Source organism: Atractosteus spatula, chromosome 11 (assembly GCF_055471065.1).
Source record: "Atractosteus spatula isolate fAtrSpa1 chromosome 11, fAtrSpa1.hap1, whole genome shotgun sequence".
Lineage (NCBI taxonomy): Eukaryota > Metazoa > Chordata > Actinopteri > Semionotiformes > Lepisosteidae > Atractosteus > Atractosteus spatula.
This window is the reverse complement of record NC_142716.1, coordinates 1542972-1564268: the sequence shown is the minus strand read 5'-3', so window position 1 is coordinate 1564268 and position 21297 is coordinate 1542972. Positions and strand designations below refer to the sequence as shown.

The following is a 21297-nucleotide window of genomic DNA, read 5'->3' as shown; positions in this document are numbered from 1 at the left end:
ATTTGTTTTCTTCACTGACTCTTGCAATGAACAAAAACTGCTGTAAATGAAAGGGAGAGAGGTCGGGGACAGAGCAGCGGCCAGTGTAGTCAAAGAGAGTTACTCACAGGTGTTCAGTGATGCAGAGCCGGAGCCAGGGGCAGTGGTGCAGCTCCTCTGCCACCGAAGGAAGGACAACAGCAGAAAGAAAAGCTCTTCTAAAAGCACGGATCAGTTCTAGGGGAGTCCGAGCACAGAAGCTTCTTCTGTTGGATAAGCTTGTGCAAGTCTTTGCCAACCTAGCAGTGGCACTGAAACGCACCTCACTGTGGAGGTGTTGGGAGTTTTACACATTAACACATGACTTGAGGCCACAGAACAGATACAAGGACAAAGGGATTTACTGAAAATATTTTAATGGACTTCTCCATATACTGTGATTTTTCTTCAAAATTATATTAGTTCTTCATATAGTCTAGTCATGCTCTCTCATGTCTTGATGTTTACAGAAGTATTATTGTAGTAGCAGTACAACAGAAGTAAGAAGCATATTACCCTGAATAACAGGTCAAACATATCAAGCTTCACATCTTCAAGTTTCTATACCATAACATAAATGCAGAAGATAATAGGACAAACAGTATGTTAAGTATCTAATATCTTTCTGAATTTAGAGATCTGAGCAACACGTACTCTGGCACACACCACCTAAACTGATACAAGTAAGCAGATCAGTTTATGGCCTTAAACTTTCATGAAGAAACTCAGGCCGAGAAAGAAGATAGAAGCCTTTTAAAATAGACTCCCGAGTATCAAGACCAACATTTGGCAAAATATTTAATGTGAATAAATTAACTACTTCCAGGTACCAAATTCTAAGGATTATTGTAGGACAAAACATTACTACTTTAATATTTAATCTGGTGTTACAGCAAACAATATCGCAGAGGACATTCCTTCACTTAAATATGTATAGTAAGCAAATCTGTTGGATTAGCAGTCATTCAAGTTTAAGAACAGCTAAACACAGACTTCTTCCACATTTCAGACACTGCATAAGCAGTGTTGAAACAGAGAAAGGATGAGGAAAAATGGTTTTAAATTATATACAAATATTTAACACTATTATACTTTTGACATGTCATTACTACCAATACAAAAACTGGAAGTTATACAGCAATTAAGGGAAAAAAGTGGAATGTAAATTGATGTAAAGTATGCAATCCTGGCTCTAAAATCCTTAATTGTTCTAAATAAAAGACTTAAGAATAAACAAGACATTGCATGACAAGGAAGGGGGGGGGGGGATCATCTCCCAGCTACTGTGTTTTAAACCCCATCAAAACCTTTTCGTTTGCTGATCACTCCATTATGGCTGCTTATAAACTCGCTAACAGTACATCAGTGCAAGTATTGGAGAGCAACCGAATATCACCTCCACAAAAAAAAGGCAAAGTCAGATAATGAAAGTGTGGTCCTTTTAAGCTTCTGTGCACACAATCACAGTTATATTACACTGTACATTATCATACAAGGGAACTAGAACCGAACGATGAAGCGACGCAGCAAGCGTCTAATGACCCGTTTCCTTCGGTGAGCAGGGGCTGCTCGGAGACCAACCCACAGCGGCGTGCAGTGTGGCCGTCTCGAACCCCAGGGAGCAGGGGCCCCCGTCAGCCCCCCCTTCAATAAAGGTTCTTCTCAAACGTCGCCATGATGTCGCTCTGCAGAGTCATGTCAATGATGCCGGACATCTGCAAAAGAAACATTTTTTTTTTCTGTTTTACTCGCCCTGTAGCCCTGGTTCTTTGCACATTTCTGAAAAATGACGAGCAGCTCCGCAGGGGGGCAGAACACTCCACAGCAGGTGGATTTCAGCCTTTTCAGGCGGCGGATACGTTTGCCAACCCCGCCGTCATCACACTCCTTTAAACGCACTTACAGCCTCCCTCCTCCTCCGCTCCTGCTCTCTTTTCCGAGCCCTCTCCCTCTCCCGGTCTACAGAGGACAGGGGCGCCTCCTGCTTCGGCGCCTCGGGGCCTGGCGGGGTCCCGACCCTCTCGACGGCCGTCTCCCTGTCCGGGTCCCTGAAAGAGCACCGAGCCGCCTCCGTGTTAGGGTACACAACCCACAGGCCCTCAACACCGTGCAAGGACTCACTCGCACAATCGCATCCAAATAAAACAGTCAAAGGCCAGCAAGCGCCTTTTAAATACTGTAACTAGAAGGCATTTTTTCTTTTAAAAAATCCAGTTTTTAAAACAATCTTTTACTTATTATTAATAAGTATTAATGCGCATACTAAGTGAGGCTATTGCTGTACTAACGAGAACTTTAGTCAAGGGATAAAATCAGCTCAGCCTTATACCCTGCCCAACCTCAATACAATAGAAAACGTTACTATTAGCAAAACTCGCATCTGAATGTCTGTACCAAACTGTAAACACGTGGACGTAGAGCAGCTCCAGACACATGACGGATGAGTCTATGCTGAGCTCACAGTGGGACTCCCCATCTGGAGTCTGTGCCAAACACCAAACACCCAACAATACCTTGGCTGCTCAGGGACAGGCTTCTTCTCTCTCCCAGCCTGCTCCACCTGCAGCCTGCGCAGAGCTCTCTCTCGTTCCTCCTTCTCCATAGCAGCCTTCCTGAACTGCTGAAAGCTCTCGCTCGAAGACTTGATCATAGACGGAGTGGCAGACGCCATCTTGCCCAGGCTGGCCCAGGAATCTGCGTTCCTCAAAACAATGTCCTAAAACAGCATATAGGCACATGTCACACTCGCGTGAGAAATGGTCCTGGCCTGATACAATTATTTCTCCTCCAAACACAGTTCAAAAATAAGAATGACAATTTTTAAGTTAATGCAACATCAGTGGCAGGGCAGATCAGTAGGTAATCACAGTCAATAGTTTTTCTTCTGTAACTATTACCAGGAAAAATACTTTAATTTAGATGATATTAGGCACTTGGTACATCTTAGTACACAAACCACTAATGGGAATTAATATTTGGCTGGCAAGCTTATCTAATGCAACTGGCATCAGCAGCCACCGACAGTACTGAGTGCAGCCCTTCACTGGAGCAATCCGAGTGGGGCACGACAGTAACGACCTTCCCGTTACGAGTCCAGAGTGCCCGCGCACGACTGCCAGGGCTACACGAGAGCCGCAAAGAAGGAGGGAACTGATTCCAGCTGCACAACATGTCACGAAGGACAGAGCCTCTTCCACGCACGGCCTGCATGAAGACCGTGGCTTGCAAAAAGCAAAGGGCGCTGCCTTTTTGTAGAGGGCGGCCTTGACAGACAGGAGAGAAGAAACGGAGGAGCAGACTGAAAGGCGGGCGTGCTGTAACCTACTTTTCTGGGGGCGAGTGAAGGTCTCATGTCTGGAGGGGGTCTGTCAGCAGCAGCACTGGGCTGCGTCACACGAGTGGCTGGTCGGCCAGTATCGCTGCTTTCCCCCTCACTCCCCTCGGACGGACAGGAACCTGGAAAAACAAAAAAAACAGAATGTGGAGTTTCAGAGTTGACGGGACTGTCTGACAAATGAAAAAAATAAAATATTTTGCCCACAACACTGGAAACGGTCATCTGGAGCAGCTGCCAAGCTACAGGCTGTCTTACTAGATGCTCTCTGTGGTGACTGGGCCCCATGCTCTCCCGCAAGCTGCTCACTTCCTGCCGTCTCCAGCAGGCCGTGCTGTGGCTCTTCCCTCACAGGACACAGGAGACTGTCCTGAAGGGGGGACAGCATCGGGCCCTGGAAAGTACAAAGCAGCTGTTAAATCAAGGAACTAGACAAGAAACCCATACAGTTGTTAAAACACCACACTTCATGACCCCTTTGATTTAGCGCTACTGAGCCTATAAAGGAAGAGAACACGAGTGTGAAGTTCGCCAGTCAACTCCTGTTACCACACGTGCCTTGGAAGCGCATGTATCTACAAGATATGAGGAGCACCGCAGTAGGACCTTGTGAAACCACTGACTCAAGAGATCAAGAATTATTGTTAAGCAGTTTAAAAACAACTTTACAGAGCCACGAATTTCATGCATGCCAGACCGTTTTCCCCACTGTTACCGCGCATCGAAACGTTCTGCCAACGGCGTTAGGAAACAGCAGAAGAGAAGTCGTTCTGCCCACCTCCACGGCTCTACATGTTAACGCAGGATTCGAGGTTGCGCTGGGAGGCTGCTGTGGCCCCTGTGGCCCCAGCGGGGAGCTCAAAGGGGACAAGAGCGAAGACATCCCTGCAAGACACAGACGGAGGCAACAGCTTTAAAAACCGACCCCAGAGCGGGCAGCGACTGCGCGGGCTGCCTCATGCTACTTCATGCAAAGCAGGGGCCAAGCGCGCGAGGGCTCAGCGCAAGCTGGGAACACGAAGCAAGACGGGCTCGCATCAGGAGGCAAAGCGATACAGAGGGCGGAAAGGAGAACCGGAAAGGCCAAAATAAGAGGGGAAACAGCGAAAAAAAAACTGGAGAATTGATTGAAAGGCACAGCTGAGGGCTTAAAATATGTAGGACGTTGGTGACAGACACTGAGACCCTCTTACCTTCACCTTGTGCCCTAGTGGGAGGATTCTGAGGTGGACTTGTTAGATGGGCAAAACCCGAGTGCCCAGTCAGGGGCACAGACTGGAGGAGTGTCGTAGGGGTGGGTTCTGGCTGGGTCAGAGGTGACTGGAGCAGGGGCACAGACTCGGGCAGGGGCAGGGGCAGAGGACTGATTTGTGAGTGTGGGTTTGGGGCCGCCTGTGACAACGCGCTGCCACTAGACAGCAAGTGCGAGCTCTGGGGGTGTCTGACTGCTTCCTGCAGCGCGCTGGCAGGCTCGGGCGGCTGTGGGGGCGAGTCTGCCTGCAGTGAAGACACCCTGTGTTTAAGAGGTAGGGGCGTTGCTTTGGCACTAGGTCTTGACGGCTGTGGTGGCAGTCTGGTGTGTAAGGCTAAAAGGAAAGTCAGAAAAAAATACTAAAAACCCCACAAAAGGAAAAGACACCCTTCAAGGTGGTCAGTAAACGGGCCTGCAGGCCAACTGAAACTGACAAACAACAACAACCATTTTTTTTTTTACAGAGAAAGGAAAGTTGCAAAAATCCTATCTAAAATAATTAAGAAAAAAAAGAACACCACAAAATAGAAGTTCTATGAATCAATTGAATATAAATGCTACTTTCTTTATAATTGCTTAATTGAAAAAACATTTATCAGATTCAATTAAGACAAAGTCATACCTGACATACTGTATAAGTCCAACTGCAGGAAACCACTTAGCACTTAAAATAGCCTCTTTCAAGTATTAGGTTCTCCATCACTTAATGAATAAGCCTCCTATCTTGGCAACGCGCTCTCCCAGCACTTCAGACCCCCAGACTTCCTCCCTCCGTGATAATCTGTGGGGACTCCGGTTGGGGAAACTTTCAAAAGCAGTTGTTACCTGGAGGCGATACAGTTATTTCTTCCTGCTGCAGAGGCTGGGAGGTGTTTAGCTCTGGCTGTTTCGACTGTGTTACTGTGGGCTGCGAGTTGCTTTTAGTCTGAGGTTCAGTGTGCCTCTTGATAGCAGAATTCCACAAAGAAGTGGTCATCTGATTTACCTCCTGTTTGAAAATATACATTATATTCTAAGGTTTCATCTTAAAGCAAGCACATTTGCCACATTAAAATATTTACAAATTATTTTATTTTTACGCCATCAAGTAGATGACCATCTTCAAAATTTGTCTTTAAAAAGGTACACATTCCTAGCACACCGACATTAACAGTCCAAGCTACAGATCACATGGAATCTATAGCTCAGTTTGTTTACCTTTTTTATAATTTTGACATCAGTGATGTCTGTGTTGCTTTGCTTCATTTTTTTCTGTTCTGTAAGAAAAAGTGGAACAATTAAGTTGCGTTCATGACATTACAGGCAAAGAAATCTGTATTGTTTGGACAGATCACTTCAATATAGTAAAGGATAAACTCAGCATTACATTTAAAACACTTGTTTATACGTTTTTACAGATTAACTTCAAAAGATCAAGGAGAGGGTGTGAATTCATTCATTTTAACCTTGAAAAAGGAAGCATAACTCTCTCTGGGTAATGTTTGAGATGTTTTTATACTATGAAGCCTAATCAAACATGTTTGTCTACTACAATTTATTTTCAGTACTGCGAAATCTTGTACTTAAAAGCAAAACCTTTAAACCAAAAACATTTATGTAAAAGAATGGAGGAATGTACAGACCCACTAATCCAATTTTAAATCTCGGGTATTAATGTCTAGAATTACAAGATTAAGATGGTGGTGAAGTTTGTCTTGTAAGATCAACATTTGAAGGGGGAAGGGATATTCTGTATATATTTTTCAATACACAGCATATTCATAAGGTCTTACCCAGGGTAGTCTACAATACAAAGTTGGACTTGCCAAAATGACATTGCTTTAGAACAGCTGAAACTTAAAACAAACTACACTCAATGTCAAATGCCCAGTCAAAATAAAATAAAACTTACCTTCAATTAAAACTAAAATGGAATTTATTTATTTCACTGTCTGTGCTTTTTGATCTGGCAATCAATTTTCTCATATTCTATATCATGGTCTGTTTATCATGAAAAATGTAACTAAAATTAACTAAAGATAATATCTGGGCACCAATGAATGTGATGATCCTGAAACCCTTTGCAGTATGGTTTGGATTCTTGAAATCTACTAAGGGGAAAACCACTGTCTGAGTAACAAAAGCATTTTCTCCACGAAAGTCTGACACCTAAGTTTTAAAATGTAAGACAACAATGATATTCTACAAAAGTTGTTTATTTGAACGTCTGGGTGTTGAACACCAAGGTGTAGGAGTAAACTGGTTACCTTTTTAGGTAAAAATGAAACAAAAACACTTAAGCTACAGAATGCAGTTCTGTGCAGGACAATTACTGTAACCTACAGTATTAACTTGGTCCTACTCCTTCACTTCCTGCATTCAGTTTACAATCTAGTTGAAAAAAGAAACAAGTACAAAATATATATATATACGTATAAACAAAATAACTGAGAACATTACAAAAAATGAGCATTTACAAATAAAATTTCTTACAAATACCTAGTACACAATTTTATACAAATTTCTTTAATTACAATTAAAAATCAATTAAATGATTAGTAAAGCTACAGACTGAAAACAATTTAAGCTTTAGTGCTGCAGTTAAAACTGAGAGCCAGCAAAGCCTTACATGCAGGGGTTGAAAGAAAGAACAATTCACAAAATTTTAAATATTAACTACACAAATAGCTTATTTTTCCTGTGATACACACAGCATTATGATTCTAAAACTCAGTACATGGAAAAGGGAAATAGTGTGTTACCTTCCTCAAATTCACTTTCAGACGCTTGGACATTTGAAACCAAAAAACAAGACTACAGGTATCTGCAGCCTTCACGAGCGTAACGCCAAACTGATGGCAAAAGCTGAGGTGTAACAACTTCTGATATTTGCTGGAGTGCTGAGGACACAATTGTCCTGCAAGGCTGGCTAGCTGGCCCCTCATTTCAAACTTCGCACATTTTCAAACTATCGTCCCTTGACGCAAAAAAAAAAAGATACAGTAATCTTAACCACAATTTTAACATGAATAAAACAAAAATATAGCACCCGATACATATCTAATGGACAAAAAAAGAAGGAATTTAGGTTCAACATTTCAATTAGAAACATAGCTTATCTCTGAAGAACTACAGGTAACTACTGCACTTAGGAAAATGTAACAGAGGGTGCAAAATAAATTTGTACCTGTGCGGGTATATAAAAAAAAACAAACTCAAAACGTACTTTGATTTCAAGTATTTGGTTTGCCAGCAGGTTTAACCGTGACATATTCTGCTTAAGGGATGCATCCAGGTAAACAGGTTTTGCTTTCGCTCCTTAGTAGCGGGGAACGGGGGAACAGTCCTGGTAATAAAAGGCGGGCGCACTTTGATCGACAGGTAAGTGCTGAAGAGGACATCTAACCTGATTCAGAGTCACTGCTATCAGAAGTGCTAGAATCACTACTACTGCTGTCAGAGCTCGAGGAGCTGCTGCTGCTGTCGCTCAGCTGAGAGGGTCCCTGCAGTCTCTTAGGGGGGTCCGCCTCCTCACCTGTGGGGGAAGCAAGAACCAGTGAGCACAAGGAAGCAGGAGGACGCGGGTGGGAGCACAGGTGGAGTCAGAGGCCCAGCACACATACATTGAGACTTGGGCTTCTTCGCCGGGTTCAGCCGCTCGCCGACGTGCTGCAGGCGTTTCTCAAGCTCCTGCTTCTTCTCCGACTGCAGCGCTTCTTGCGACTTGCTGGATTTTTTCTCTACTCCAGAAAGGAACAGGAAAAAAAAACAGCCATTAAGATGCAGCGCATGCATGCAGGCAGCTTCTGCTCGGACAGCACGCCGCGCTCTGTGGAGCGTGGGGTACCGCGGCGCGCCGGAGTGGGGTGCACATGCCAGGCGTGTCCGAGCGAAGGACTTACGGTTCGGTTTGCGCGGTCGCTTTCTCAGACAGGTCATGACGTATCTTTCGAGGGCTCTCAGCGTCGAGGGTTTTAACGTTTCAAAATCTATTTCTATCTCCTCTGGATTGGAGTCTCTCAGCGTGGGTTCTCTCGACTGAATGATATTAACGACCTTTCCAAGCTTGTCGCCAGGAAGCTTGTTAATGTCCAGACTCAGCTGCCTCTTCTCATCGTAGGTCATGGGGAGAGCTGGCTCCTCTTCCTCTGCATCACAGGGTACGCCCGGCACCTTGCTCTTCTTACTTCGGACACAAAGAACAAAACACCCTTTTAAAACGGTAAAAACGCCTCGTATGAAAGAGCCTCAGGACAAAGGTTCTTCTCATAGCACAACACGCAAAAAGATTATCTCAACAGAATAACTTACCTTTCCAAAGATCCCTTACTGGACACCTTCTGGCCTTTAGATTTTGGTTTCTTTCTGTCCCCATAACCTTTTTTTCTTGACAGTTCTCTTTTGTCTCTATCTTTCTTCCTTTTCTCCTTCTTTGATTTTTCTTTCTTCTTCTTCTTCGGTTTCAGCAGGGGAGCCTGGGACAGTAACTGCAGCTGGTCTCGCACAGCTTTCAGCTGCAATCCAAATTGAAATTCGTGAAAGTTTCTCAACGGCTGCATTTGTACCCCATAAACGTAAAAAGCTGCCAAACCACAAATGCTGCTGGAAAGTTAAGATGACGATGCTTTATTCAAAGGCTTCTCAGCTCAGAAAAAAAACCATGAACGAAGGAGAGGAAATGCACCTATTTTCTGCTCTTTCACGCTCACGTAAACACTACTGTCCCTCACTTCAAACTCAACCCATCTCCATATCTCCATGATGGCACTACAGCCTTTACTGGCACTGTTCTTCCCTCTGGCTTCCGGGCCCTCCAGTCTGGAGCAGACAACCAGCCGCTATAACACGGTTAACTGGCAAAGAGGATTAGCTCATGAGGAACACTGGCATGCCCCTCTCCGGGTCTGGGGTACCTGCTCCTGCAGCTGAGCTAGGCGCTGAGCCCTCTCCTCTTCTGCATCCGAGGAGCTGTCGGAGTCCGAGGAGCCGTCGCTCTCGCTGTCGCTGCCCGAGGAGCTCTCCCTCTTGTCTGGCACAGGGGGCGCGGGGGGCGCCCTCTCAACAGCCCCGGCCGGTATCTTGGCAAACCGCATCTCAAACACGTCCTGGCAAGAGAGATCAGAACCCCCGAGTCATCGCAAGCCCCTCTTCTGAACTGCCAACGTTCAACTGCAGCATTCGTGAAGAATTTACTTTGATGAAAGGCCCTTTAAACAATTTCAAATTAGGAACACAAAAATAAAAATCAAAAACACACATAAATCGGACCGGGACTGACGAAAGAAGATCCAGCCTTTCGAACAGTATGCAATACGCAAGCACCTAGGACGTACCTGAAGTTTCCTTGCCATTGCCACAACCTCGTGGCCTGGAGGGTTATATTTGTAGCAATTCAAGAACATTAACCTAAAATCTGAAGCAAACTCTTGGGCGTCCTTATAAACTCTGTCATCCATCTTTTTCTAGAAGCAAAACAAAAAACACGAGAACAGAACACAGTTTACCACTTTCTTTCTCAACACCGCCAGGCCAAAAAGAAACACGATACTGCCATCAACAATTATGATACATATAACTGGATTTTCAGTCAGCTATGTCCATTTCCAAATAAGGAAGATTTTACTTATAACAGGACCAGAAGCCGACTTCAATAAGGTTCGTGTTTTAGAAATTGGAGAGAGTTAAGTAAATAAAAAAAATTCCGGTTGATGTCTTTACCAAGAACCCTACAGTGATTAAATGCCATTAAGTAAAAGGAAACCAATATGAAGTCCTAGATGCTTAACATCAGGCTTCAAAGGATTGCAGCTAACTATCCAAAACCACATAATAAGTCACCGATTTCACAATCACACAAGGATTTCAAAATCAATTTTGATGGTTGCAGATCCATTTATGTACAAGGAAGACTCGTCAAAGACCAACTAAGAAGCAATAAGTAATTTTTGAATTGACCAACTTTTGTTCAAATGTACATTTCTGTATCAAGCTTGCCATTCTTTCACTAAAAATACAGTGCCTTCCAGATGTATTGGGTCAACAAGGCCATAACTTATTTTTAACAAAATGCTTTCATCAAGGAATACAATAAACATTTTAGTTTACTGTAATTACATTCATGCATTTGAGCACATCATAGCAAAAATACACTTGTGTTCAGCCAAGGGACCATGAGTACTGGGGCACATTCCCTTTAAGTACATGTTCCTTTGAGACAATAACTGCATTAAGTTAGCAACCTACTGAGCTCTCTAGGTTTTCTTGCGGTGTTTGGTCTTACATCTGTATAAACTGCACGTTCAATGGAATTAACGTCTTGAGGTTGCTGTGGCCATTCCAGGATTTCCCTCTTCATGCTGCAGGTGAACTCATGGCTTGCACTGGCGCTGTGTTCTGGGTCACTGCAGTGCTGGCCAGAGAGGTTTTTTTGTGGGGCGTCTGCAATTCCTTTCTTTTTCCACACCGTAATCTTTCAGTTGCCATGGTAAAGGCTGACCTTGGCCTCATCTGTCCACACTGTTCCACAACACCTCTGTGCTTCCTGTCAAACACTAAGCTGGCTTCTCTGACCTGGCTGCCACTGAGCGGTCTACACATCGTGGTGTCGCCTTCGTAATCCTGCTGTCTCCGTCTTCTGCAAGTGTGGGTTTTGAATTGTGATACTTTCACTGCAATCTGGATGTCACCAACTGTGTTTTTGGGTTTTCCTTGAAAGATCAGATATTTTTTTCGGTCAATAACTACTGGATGTGTTTCTTGGTTGACCTGGTCTAGGATGATTGGTAAGGAGACCTGTTTTTTTTTTTATAATTGTTGATTCTGTTTTCAGTTTTTTAACTGTGATTTTTTCTTTAAGGATCACCTTGCCTGGTTTCCCATAACAAAGTTATTTGGCTTTCATTTTGGCGTTCTTCTTTAGGCTTACAAACACTAAAGTCACAGCAAGACAGATAACATCATATTAGCTCTTTAAGTTGCCTAATTACCCAACAACAAAAACCTGGACAACAGACACCTGTCCCAGTCATTTTGAACAAAGGTTCAACACTATCCACTTGTTTAAGTGACTCAAGATGACAAAACTGAAACACCCATTAACAAGAAAATACTCAAGGCGTTTTTACTTATTTTGTTCCTTGAGAACTGACTGTCCGAGTTCATAATGAATATCCCAGTTTAGACTTTACTGTCCCAATACTTTTGGAGGGCACTGTAGCTCTGAAAATGTTCATTTAATTCAAAAGAAGAGGCATCCCCATCTCCCTGACCATTGCAACATGTGACAGAAGAGACATTTACTTTGATAGTGCCAAGGTCCATTGGGTGCTTTATGATGTCATGATAATCATGCAGTCCCAGTGTTTCTGTATCGACAGGTTTGTAGAAAGGCCAAGCATAGGCTGCGTGCTTCTTTGCAAACATCTCCTTCAGAATCGCACTGCAGCACTTGAGCTGCTCTGACAGTTTGGGTTTCTTCCCAACTTGATGCTGCTGCTGAGAATCGGGCAGGTCTTTCTTTGGAGGTTTGATGGGTCGACCGCTTCCTCTTCTTGAAGCCAGTTTACAAGGCTTTGGCTCAGCAGGCGTTGGCGACGACTCACAGCTTGTGACAACAGATGCAGCTGGAGTTGTAGTGTCTGCTTTTCTTTTAACCCCCTTTTTGATCTGAAACCACAAACACTTTCACTGAACACCACAAAAGAATTTCACATTTCCTTTACCCTTTTCATTTCACCCTCATCATTTATTTCGAACTCACTGGAAGAAACAGCTATTTAAACTAGATGCTGCACTGTAATTTTCTTTAACCTGCGTGAGCAAGGATTTGGCAAATGATATAGAAACACACAAAATTCCATTGCTTTACAGCACTACATGAGAGAGACAACAAGGGAAAATGCAGTCAACAAATCTCACTAATTCCCTGGCACACCTCTTAAAACCACAGCTAACTATAATATCCAGGAAAAGTGCAATGGAGAGTGAAAAGGTACGGGCCACAAACTTACTTTGGATGAGAGCTGTGCTGGCATCAAAGGGGCAGAAGGGATCGCATGCAGGGCATCAGGAGGAATCACCGTCACCGTTTGCTGGAAAACAACTTCAGATACAGGAGACCGCGACTTCAGCTTGGTTAGACCTGCAAAACACAAAGACTACCATCAACCCAATAGTCAAAGACCTTCATCTCAACACGACATGCCACAAGGAACAACACTGCAGAATCTGTGCCTGCTGGAGAGGCATCCTACCTTTTCCGCCCTCTTTGTTCACTGTTGGTGTAATTTCAACCTCTTCTTGAGGCATTTGAGCTACCTTCTGAAGAAACAGCTTCTCCAAGGCCTGTGCCATCAACACAATGTCGTCTCCAGGCTGTTGGGAGACAGGAGGTTTTCAATCCACAGTGTTATCACCATAACCCCAACTCTATTCAGCTGCATCACTTTGAGACTGTGTGGTATCCTGCTTTGTGGAAGTCAAGTAGCACAGCTAACAATTAAAAACCTCCATCCATCCATCTGCTAACTGCTTCATCCAATTTGCGGCGGCGGGGAAGCAGGAGTCTATCCTGGCAGGCAACGGGAGCAAGGCGGAATATGCCCTGGACAGGACGCCAGTCCATCACAGGGATAACAGACAGAAACGCTCAACAGGCAGTAAAAATGATATACTGTACTGTATAAACTCTCGTCCCATACAATTTCACATTCACTTCCTTGACGTTAAATCAATTCTACATTTTAGAATTTAAAAGTTAAAATACACTATGGGTAAAAAAAAACGTACATTTACACCAACACCTGACAAAAACATCTGTAACTAGAACATCCAGGAAATTGTTGGGAATCTGAAATCTCAGGCATGCTTTCTAAAGAGACAAGACTATTTGCTCAATCCCTAAAGAAAAGGCAAGGTTAAACACTCACATACCCTGTTATAAACATAGCAGTTTGTGAACATTGTATTAAAGTCCTCCACACATTCCATTGCTTTCCAGTAATAGTTGTTCTCAAGGCGCCTCTTTATGGTGCTCAGGTCCATTGGCGTCTTGATGATGGTATAATAGTCCTGTGCAAGAATAAAAAATATATAAATCCAAGTAAAACCACGTCAAGGGCAGACAAGGAAAGCCCACCCTCAGGGAAATTTTTCAGAACTATTTATGACGTCATGTGGGAACAATGGTGTAAAAGTCTGACCAGCCTTTCATTGTTCAGCCCTGAATTAGCAACATCTCCTCCCCACCTAAACTCTATTACGACAAATGTAACATACAGATGACAAGGACACCCTGCATGTCACGTACTGTGGTCACAAATTGAGTACTGACAATGCAGACATCACAAAACACACACACACACACTCTACCCAAAAACTCATCTTCCCAATCTTGCCTGGTCAGTTTCCATTTTAAGAGGAACTTCAACATGTCCCCCTATTCAAGCTACTGCTTCTGGCAGATCAGAGAACGAGAGTTAACGGAAAGTTCAGGCAACTGTGAAACAGCTCTTACTGGAAGGTTTAGCTTCACAGCATCTACAGGCTCCTGGAAGGGCCAGGCGAAGCTGTGCCTCCACAGAGCCTTTATCACCACTTTCTGCAGGTACTGGAGCTGGTTGGTGAGGCGCCCAGGCTTCCTGGGGTTTCTGTACTCGGGGGGAGGAGGGTTCTTAACGACGGGCGGGGGTTCTGCTTTAACAAACGACATCCTGAAGACTCGGGGTTTTCACTGACAGGTGAGAATGCGATCTTCTTGGCGTCACTTATACGTCTTTGCACTTGTTCTCCCAAACCTGAAAAGGGCAACGACATGTGACAATTAGACATTAAAACCTTTCAGTCAGCTACACAAAGCAATGGATGTGGGCTGCACACTAACACTCAGCTTTACCCAGTAGAGCAGGACAGCACAACTTCAGACCATAATCCCCATCTACTAACTGGCTTCATTACTCGGCTCTCCTCCCCACTGAGAGCTGATGTGTGGGGAGTGGACTGGCGCACTATGGCTGCCGTCACATCACCCAGGTGGGGCTTCACATTGGTGGTGGTGGAGGGAAGTCCCCATTACCCGTAAAGCGCTTTGACTGGAGTATCCAGAAAAACGCTATATAAGTGTAAGCAATTATTACTATTATTATGGGGGCCAAAAGGCTTCGTGGTTTCCTCCTACCCCGAGTCGAACATGAATGAGCTGAAGCCTTTCCTTGCTGTTAAGACCCTGGAGCTTTAGATGCCTGAAAGCCCCCGAGGACAGCCGCCCTCGAGGACTGGAGTTGAGCGCCATGCTGTACAGGACACAGCACGTAAGCTCCATTCACTGGGCTTTTCAGTAGTGTGGAGGGAGTTCAAAGGCAATGCAGATAATCAGGGAGAAACCTATAAACCACACTGCCAAAATGAACTTTTAAGCAAACCAAAAGAAATCCCTTCATTATTCAACACCTCCAGGGTGAGATTTCAGAAACAAATGGTTTTTTTTTAGCAGTGTCCTGTAGCAGAAATACTTGACGAAGTATTAAAAGCGGCATTACCTGCTAGTATTGTTTAAAAAGGTCAAGTGCACAGAGCACACTTTGGCAGCATTTTAATTCCTTTGCATCATCAGGATCCACCTTCAAAAGAGAAATATCTTTTGAGGGGTTAGGGAAGACTGAGCAAAAACAATTTATGGAAAACGGATTGTAAAACATCTTTATCGTGACAGACTTGCACTTAGCAGAGCTCCTTAATCCTGTAATTGCCAGAACACCAACCCACTGAACCTCTCACTGGGAAAAAATTTTCAGGGCATCTATTTAAGATTAAATTCCACAATGTAGGAAAAGCCTATTTTCCACTGCTGGTAGAATACTCAGAATTTAACATTTGATTCTTTTACATTTAGACGTGCCTTGTGGTTTCTGTGCTTAACATTTAGACATTATCTTAATGGTTTATTGTGCTAATTCTGTTCTTGAAATGAGTAGGAAAATACTGACAGCACAACTTCTTTAATGTAGCTAAAGTCTAAATTTGTGCTATCATTGAGTACCTTTTCCTTAAGCAGGTCTTAGATGTGGGACATGGATGTGCTGGTTTCAGGGGTCTGCAATGTTTCAGTTGACTCGGGCACCTGCCTCATTAGACTCTTCACAGGAGCTGAGTGAAACCTCTACACACAGATCTAAAGTTATCAGAAGACAGAGTTGTGTGTGTGTGTAGAGAAAGAAGGTAGATAGCTTTATTTATGAAAAGTCCAACTTACTTTCAAATTTATATATTCCTTGGTCCTTCAGATGGGGACATGAAGTGGTTAAATGTATTTAAATATATAAATCAGTGAAGCTTATTTTTCTGTTCACACTATGACGTGTGGAAGTTATTTTAAATAACTGCCATATTCTACAAGTTCCCACCTTCATATCAAACTCCACTGACGGTGTTTGAACAAGCCAAAAAATGTTTATAGAGTACATACAATGAATTACACCCTTCCTAAAACTTAAAAGATGTGTAGCATTGGCATTTTGTTCAGAGCCTGTTTAAAAAACATTAACATCTTGCATTGATAATTCACTTACATTTCCTCAAATATAAAATACCCTGAAGAATTATGGTCACCATGTGACATGGGACAAAGATATTGGTGCTCTGGAAACAGCAGCCAGGTTAATTTCAGGTCTGAAGGTCATCTCCTGTACTAACAGGCTGAACTAAACCTTTTTAGTCTTGAACAGAGAAGACAACTGGAACTGAAACACGCATTCAGAACTTTCAAAGGCACTGACAGTCAACCCAGTGGACATCTTCAGAGTGAACAGAGAAATACAAACCAGAGGACAAGTGGAAACTTTGTGTAAGAGCATTTAAAACCAGGAAATCAAAGGACTTCCACAACCAAAAGGTTGAGGGAGTGTGGAACAAGCTACCCAGACATGCTGTTCAAGCCAATACCCTGAATTCCTGGACTGGAAGAAATCTGGGGATCAATTCACTGCTAACCACTGAACAGGATGAAGAGGCCAAATGACCTCCTCTCATTTGTAACCTGTCTTAAGTCGGATCAGCTCTTATAAAAATGCTATATTTCATTCAACATTTCCCCTCTGGATTCAGTTTGTAAATGTGGATAACTATTTTCCAGCAGCTTTCACTGTACAATTTTACTCTATTGAGCCTAACAATTTATGTCACAGTAAGCTTTGCATCACATAAGAATCCAGAAAACCTGAAAAACAATCACAAAACACATCAAACGCAACTATTTACAGTACTTATGCTATGTTAAATCTTCAGTGGTACAAGGGCTATACAAACCAAACCTGCTATAATAGGCTTTTCCTGTTCAGCATCTTATGAGAAGGAACAGAAACAAATTTACACATCTTCATAAACAAGAAATGTTTATGAAGTTGCAGTTCAGTAGTTTTATTCCTGTGAGGCCCTTGGCAGGAAGAATACAACGTTTAAAGTCATATCATGCAACGCTTCACAGGTAACATTGTATTTAAGCCTATAAGCTCAACAGTGCCACCTACAGATTAATTCATGAATGTGATTCCAGCCGGCGTCTGTGAAACTCTTATGAAATAGGTGTAAAATGGATAATATACACATCATATCAAATTAGAAAAACATACTTTTCAATGCTAAAAAAGCACCCTGAATGCAAAAATGTTTCAATCTTCTTTGAAGTAACAGGTGTCTAAAATGGTGATTCCAAACCACTGCACGGAGACCATTTTCTGCTGCTGTTTACTGATAAGCTCTGAACAGCCAGTAGTTAACACTTAATGTCTCAAAATTGTTTCAACACTCCTTATTTTCAAACACTTACCCACTTCAATAGCAACATTTGCATACAGCCTTTCCCCTCCACCTGATTACCATTATTTTTAAAACCACAGCTCTTATTATGTGGTTAATTTAGGAAACAGACCAGTTGGAATGACAGATAAGACTTACACAATAAGCTTTGCTTTCTGCAGAGGTCCAATGGAGTAATTTCAGTTCTGAAACCCAGGAAAGAGTACAGGATCAATTACTAAGGCAATTTTGCCTCTTAAGAGCCAAAAGCAAATACCCCAATATGCCCCAAGAAGAAAATTGAAATCAACTGGGCTGTGATGAACTCTAGATATCTATATCTAGATATCTAGGACTAACTTCCGGGACCTCATGCAAAGAGGCGTAACGGAAGAGTTACTTCCTATTCTGCATTTTGTACACGAGTATCATCTTATATTTCTTCTTACCTGTCTGCATTTTCTTCCAAAGAAGTGTACAGATACATGTATCTTACATACAAGATTTTTATGTGGAAAAACTCAATGCAATGCTCCATATTTAAGAGGGACTTGATGAACTGCTGATAATTTTTGGTTTTGCTTATTTCTGAAAAACAGGCAAAAGGAATATCCAATGCTATGCTTCTGTGATACCTGACATTTGCCAAACAGAAAATCAGTCTCTTTACAGCAAACCTGATGTAGGACGCCAGAACAAGTACTCATGTGAAATCACATTATACCAGCACCAATTTCTTCTGCTACAATGAACTGTGATACAAGCACACAATTCACAAATCAAAAAAAGGCCAACAGCCTCATGATTGAAGGCTCAGAATTACAAATAAAGCAAAGCACAGCCATCTGGGTCACATTTAAGGCCAAGCACAACATCAAAGCCAAGTGAGAACTTTAATGCCACACTTGTGTTGGAGAAAAGTATGGAGTATTGTGTTTAACAATTGAACCCACTTAGGACTAGAGCCCAAAAACTCTACAAGGCATCCACCTCAGTAATACTGAGAAACTTCACTCCAAATTGTAATTTTAAACCACAATCTTATATACACCTGCCCCACCACCACTAACACAGGTCTCAGGCAAGATGCTGCCCAAACGCCCCCCCCCACTCTAGGTTTTAGAGCTTGCTCCTGCCTTTGCTCAACACTGAGGCGAACAACTAGTCTCATCTGCCCCATTTGTAGATTTGGCTTAAACAGGTTATCCTTAGACAATTAAATGCTTAATACTGCAATAGCTTTTAACTGGACCCCTTATCTAAAATGCCTTCCACATAATCACTTACCACTGGAACCCTTTTTGAACTTCAGGGCTGTACAACTCTGTATCGTAATGCGGTTTAAGGCCTGAATGAAACCCACACCACCCAGTAATTACAACAGTCTCTACAAACCAACTCTTTATTCATGAACCAAGCAGATGAAGCCACAGTTTTTGAAGTAACAATCTATACAATACAATTATGAAACATTCATCACATACTGAAGAACTCCAGTTATCCACAAGGTCAGACCTGCACTTTACAAAAAGAAAGGCAAATTATGATTATGTTTAAATACACTTATTCAGTTGATCAGTTTCAGACAAACCTCCACTTTAAAAATACCAGAAGATCCCTTAAATGTAGAGCTTATGCAGCTTCACGGGTTTTTATAAAAATGGGTGATCAGGAACGTGACTGGCAGGTTTACACCAAAGAGCAATTTAAGTTACATGTCAATGTCAAAAACAATCTTCAAACTAACAATAATGTGATTAACATTTACAATGTTGCTCTATATTCTCCCAAATGCACTTACCATAAGTTAGAAAAATAATGTTTCTGATCCTCATAGAAGTCATCTTCAGTGAACAAGCTCTACAATTCATTCTAATTCCAAAATGACTTAATTTTATCTACAAGCATCTTAACATTTGCTCCCATTTACACAGAAGGAGATTTTGCAGAAACAGTGCAAATTAAATACACTACTAAATGATACAACAGGAGGGGCATACCTGGGACTTAAACTCACACCTGTCCAGTTAGGAGTGCAAAACACTGCCTACTACACCACCCTGCTGCCTGTTCTGTTATGGAAATGAAGTACACAGGATTGTAATGTAACAATACATAACCATAAAATGCTCAAAACACTTAACGTGATAAATACTAAATAATCAGCTTGAAAGCTGGCGACCCTTCATCGTTTTCAGCCCTTTGTTACAGAATTATTGATCCACACTTCAGAATTCAGTCTGAAAGCAACATGAGCTCCCCAGCCGCTTCCCCGCTGTGAAATGCGATGCTGCCCAGTGGGCAAGTTTAAAAAAATAAATAAATTAGAAAAATAAACAGTGTAAAATTAACTTTTATTGGCTAGATGCGTTTTTGGTACAGATTACATTCACAGATTTAGAATGGCATGGAGAGACAAGTACACTTGACCGTCGTTGCTATGGGCAACCGCTTATGCCGGCACCGGCTTGTTGTCACAACCACGGAAATGATCTTCAGGAATTATTATTCATGCCCAAGGCGAACGAACACAAGCACAGCATCATACAACCCGTTAAAGCCTACCACTACAAACAGCAGGACTTTTGAAGTGGCAGTTACAATATGCGCAGAGCCGGCCGACGGGAGTTTCAAGCTTATACAATAAGGTGAAAAGGACGCTTCGGGGTGGCCTACAAATACAAAAACACACGTGTGCACACGCCAGCAATCAGCTGTGTCCACACACCCCTGCCCTGGTTACATGACTCATGCCCGCATGATGAAATCAGAGGGATTTTCCCTGCTGCCGCGCTACTTACGTAAGGAAATACACCCGAGTCCGTGCAGACAGAGCCCGTTTATCTACTACTTTCGTTTCAAAAGAGGTTCGTACGAATCCCAACGCTAGAGCGAAAACTGCAGATTACACCGGCACTTCGCCGCTCAAACCGTCCATGATCTCCTTCCGAGAGAGCATTGCCTGCCTGCCAAACCCAGCAACAACAAAATGGCGACAGGAAATGTTTCCCGAGTAATAAGCACGTATTACGTTTCAACGTAGCTTTTATTTCCCCCGTTTGATTACAATAGCGTTCAGTCTTAAGGTTATTTTTCGCTTTTAAAAAAATTACAACGAACAACAACAACAAAAAAAAAAAGGATAAGTACACTGTGCCCCGACGGTTCGCTCGGAACCGCTCATGTGTTTGTTCATCATTTACCTTTCCGTCTCTGTGGACACACAGAGTGAAATACCCGCAGCACTGAGACGGGACGCCTCCCCGTGCCGGAGATGTCCCTGCAGACGAACCCCGCAGGCTCTCGCCGGTATTCTGCGCGAAGAGGCGGCCTGTTGCGGTTTAATTGTGAAAAGTTACGCGTCGCTACTCCGCGGTCCGGGGGTGTTCCGGAGGTCCTCTATGGCTGCCGGGATCCCGCACCAGCTGCCCCGTATTTATACCCTCCTGTGCGCAGCGCGCTCCCCCATTGGCCGGCGCCCCTCACGTGGTGCCCCGGCTGCGCGTTCTCTCCCGGACCCGGGCCGCCTGTCACCGGACGGAGCGACCGAAAGAGAAGGGGGAGGGGGAAAAAAAAGACACCACCTTTCTCCCCTTCGCCGGTTTCGCACTCCCACCCCCCCGGTACTCGCTGCTCGGCGGCGGCGGCGGCGGCGCCCCCCGGGGCAGCGCTGAAGAGACACGGTCGCCTCCGCCGCGCCGGCCGTTACAGCGCGGTCGCGAGAAGGCCCCCGGCGCGCGGGGTTATTTTTTTCAAAAGCGTCACCCCCCCGCCACGAGGGGGGATCACGTGACCCTTCCAGAACTTTCCACCACCCTGTTTCCATGCCGACAGAAGCTCCGGGCCCAGGCCCTCTCGGAATACACAGCGCCTCCATTTAAAACTCAGCTTCTCTCCCCCATTTTCCGCCGAAGCCAGTTATAGC

At 43.5% G+C, this 21297-nt stretch overlaps 1 protein-coding gene across 4 annotated transcripts; it reads right to left on the bottom strand.

The window, feature by feature from the left end:
• Nucleotides 1-378: 378 nt before the first annotated feature.
• Nucleotides 379-20792, bottom strand: brdt (bromodomain testis associated). Of its 4 annotated transcripts, XM_088928053.1 has the most exons (22): nt 20576-20792; nt 15119-15199; nt 14098-14377; nt 13515-13652; nt 12836-12956; nt 12593-12723; nt 11883-12248; nt 9917-10045; nt 9497-9688; nt 8895-9097; nt 8486-8769; nt 8207-8323; nt 7990-8118; nt 5802-5860; nt 5430-5592; nt 4546-4938; nt 4068-4237; nt 3611-3746; nt 3344-3474; nt 2532-2734; nt 1922-2066; nt 379-1733 (listed from the first exon to the last, which is right to left on the bottom strand). In XM_088928053.1, exons 3-22 carry the CDS (start codon nt 14290-14292, stop codon nt 1665-1667), a joined length of 3474 nt encoding a protein of 1157 aa, XP_088784179.1. In that variant the 5' UTR covers nt 14293-14377; nt 15119-15199; nt 20576-20792; the 3' UTR covers nt 379-1664. The 4 variants fall into 4 exon arrangements, with proteins under 4 accessions (XP_088784179.1, XP_088784178.1, XP_088784180.1 ...); XM_088928052.1 differs by lacking the exon at nt 15119-15199 and having other exon boundaries at nt 20576-20783; XM_088928054.1 differs by lacking the exon at nt 15119-15199 and having other exon boundaries at nt 4131-4237; nt 20576-20783.
• Nucleotides 20793-21297: the final 505 nt, after the last annotated feature.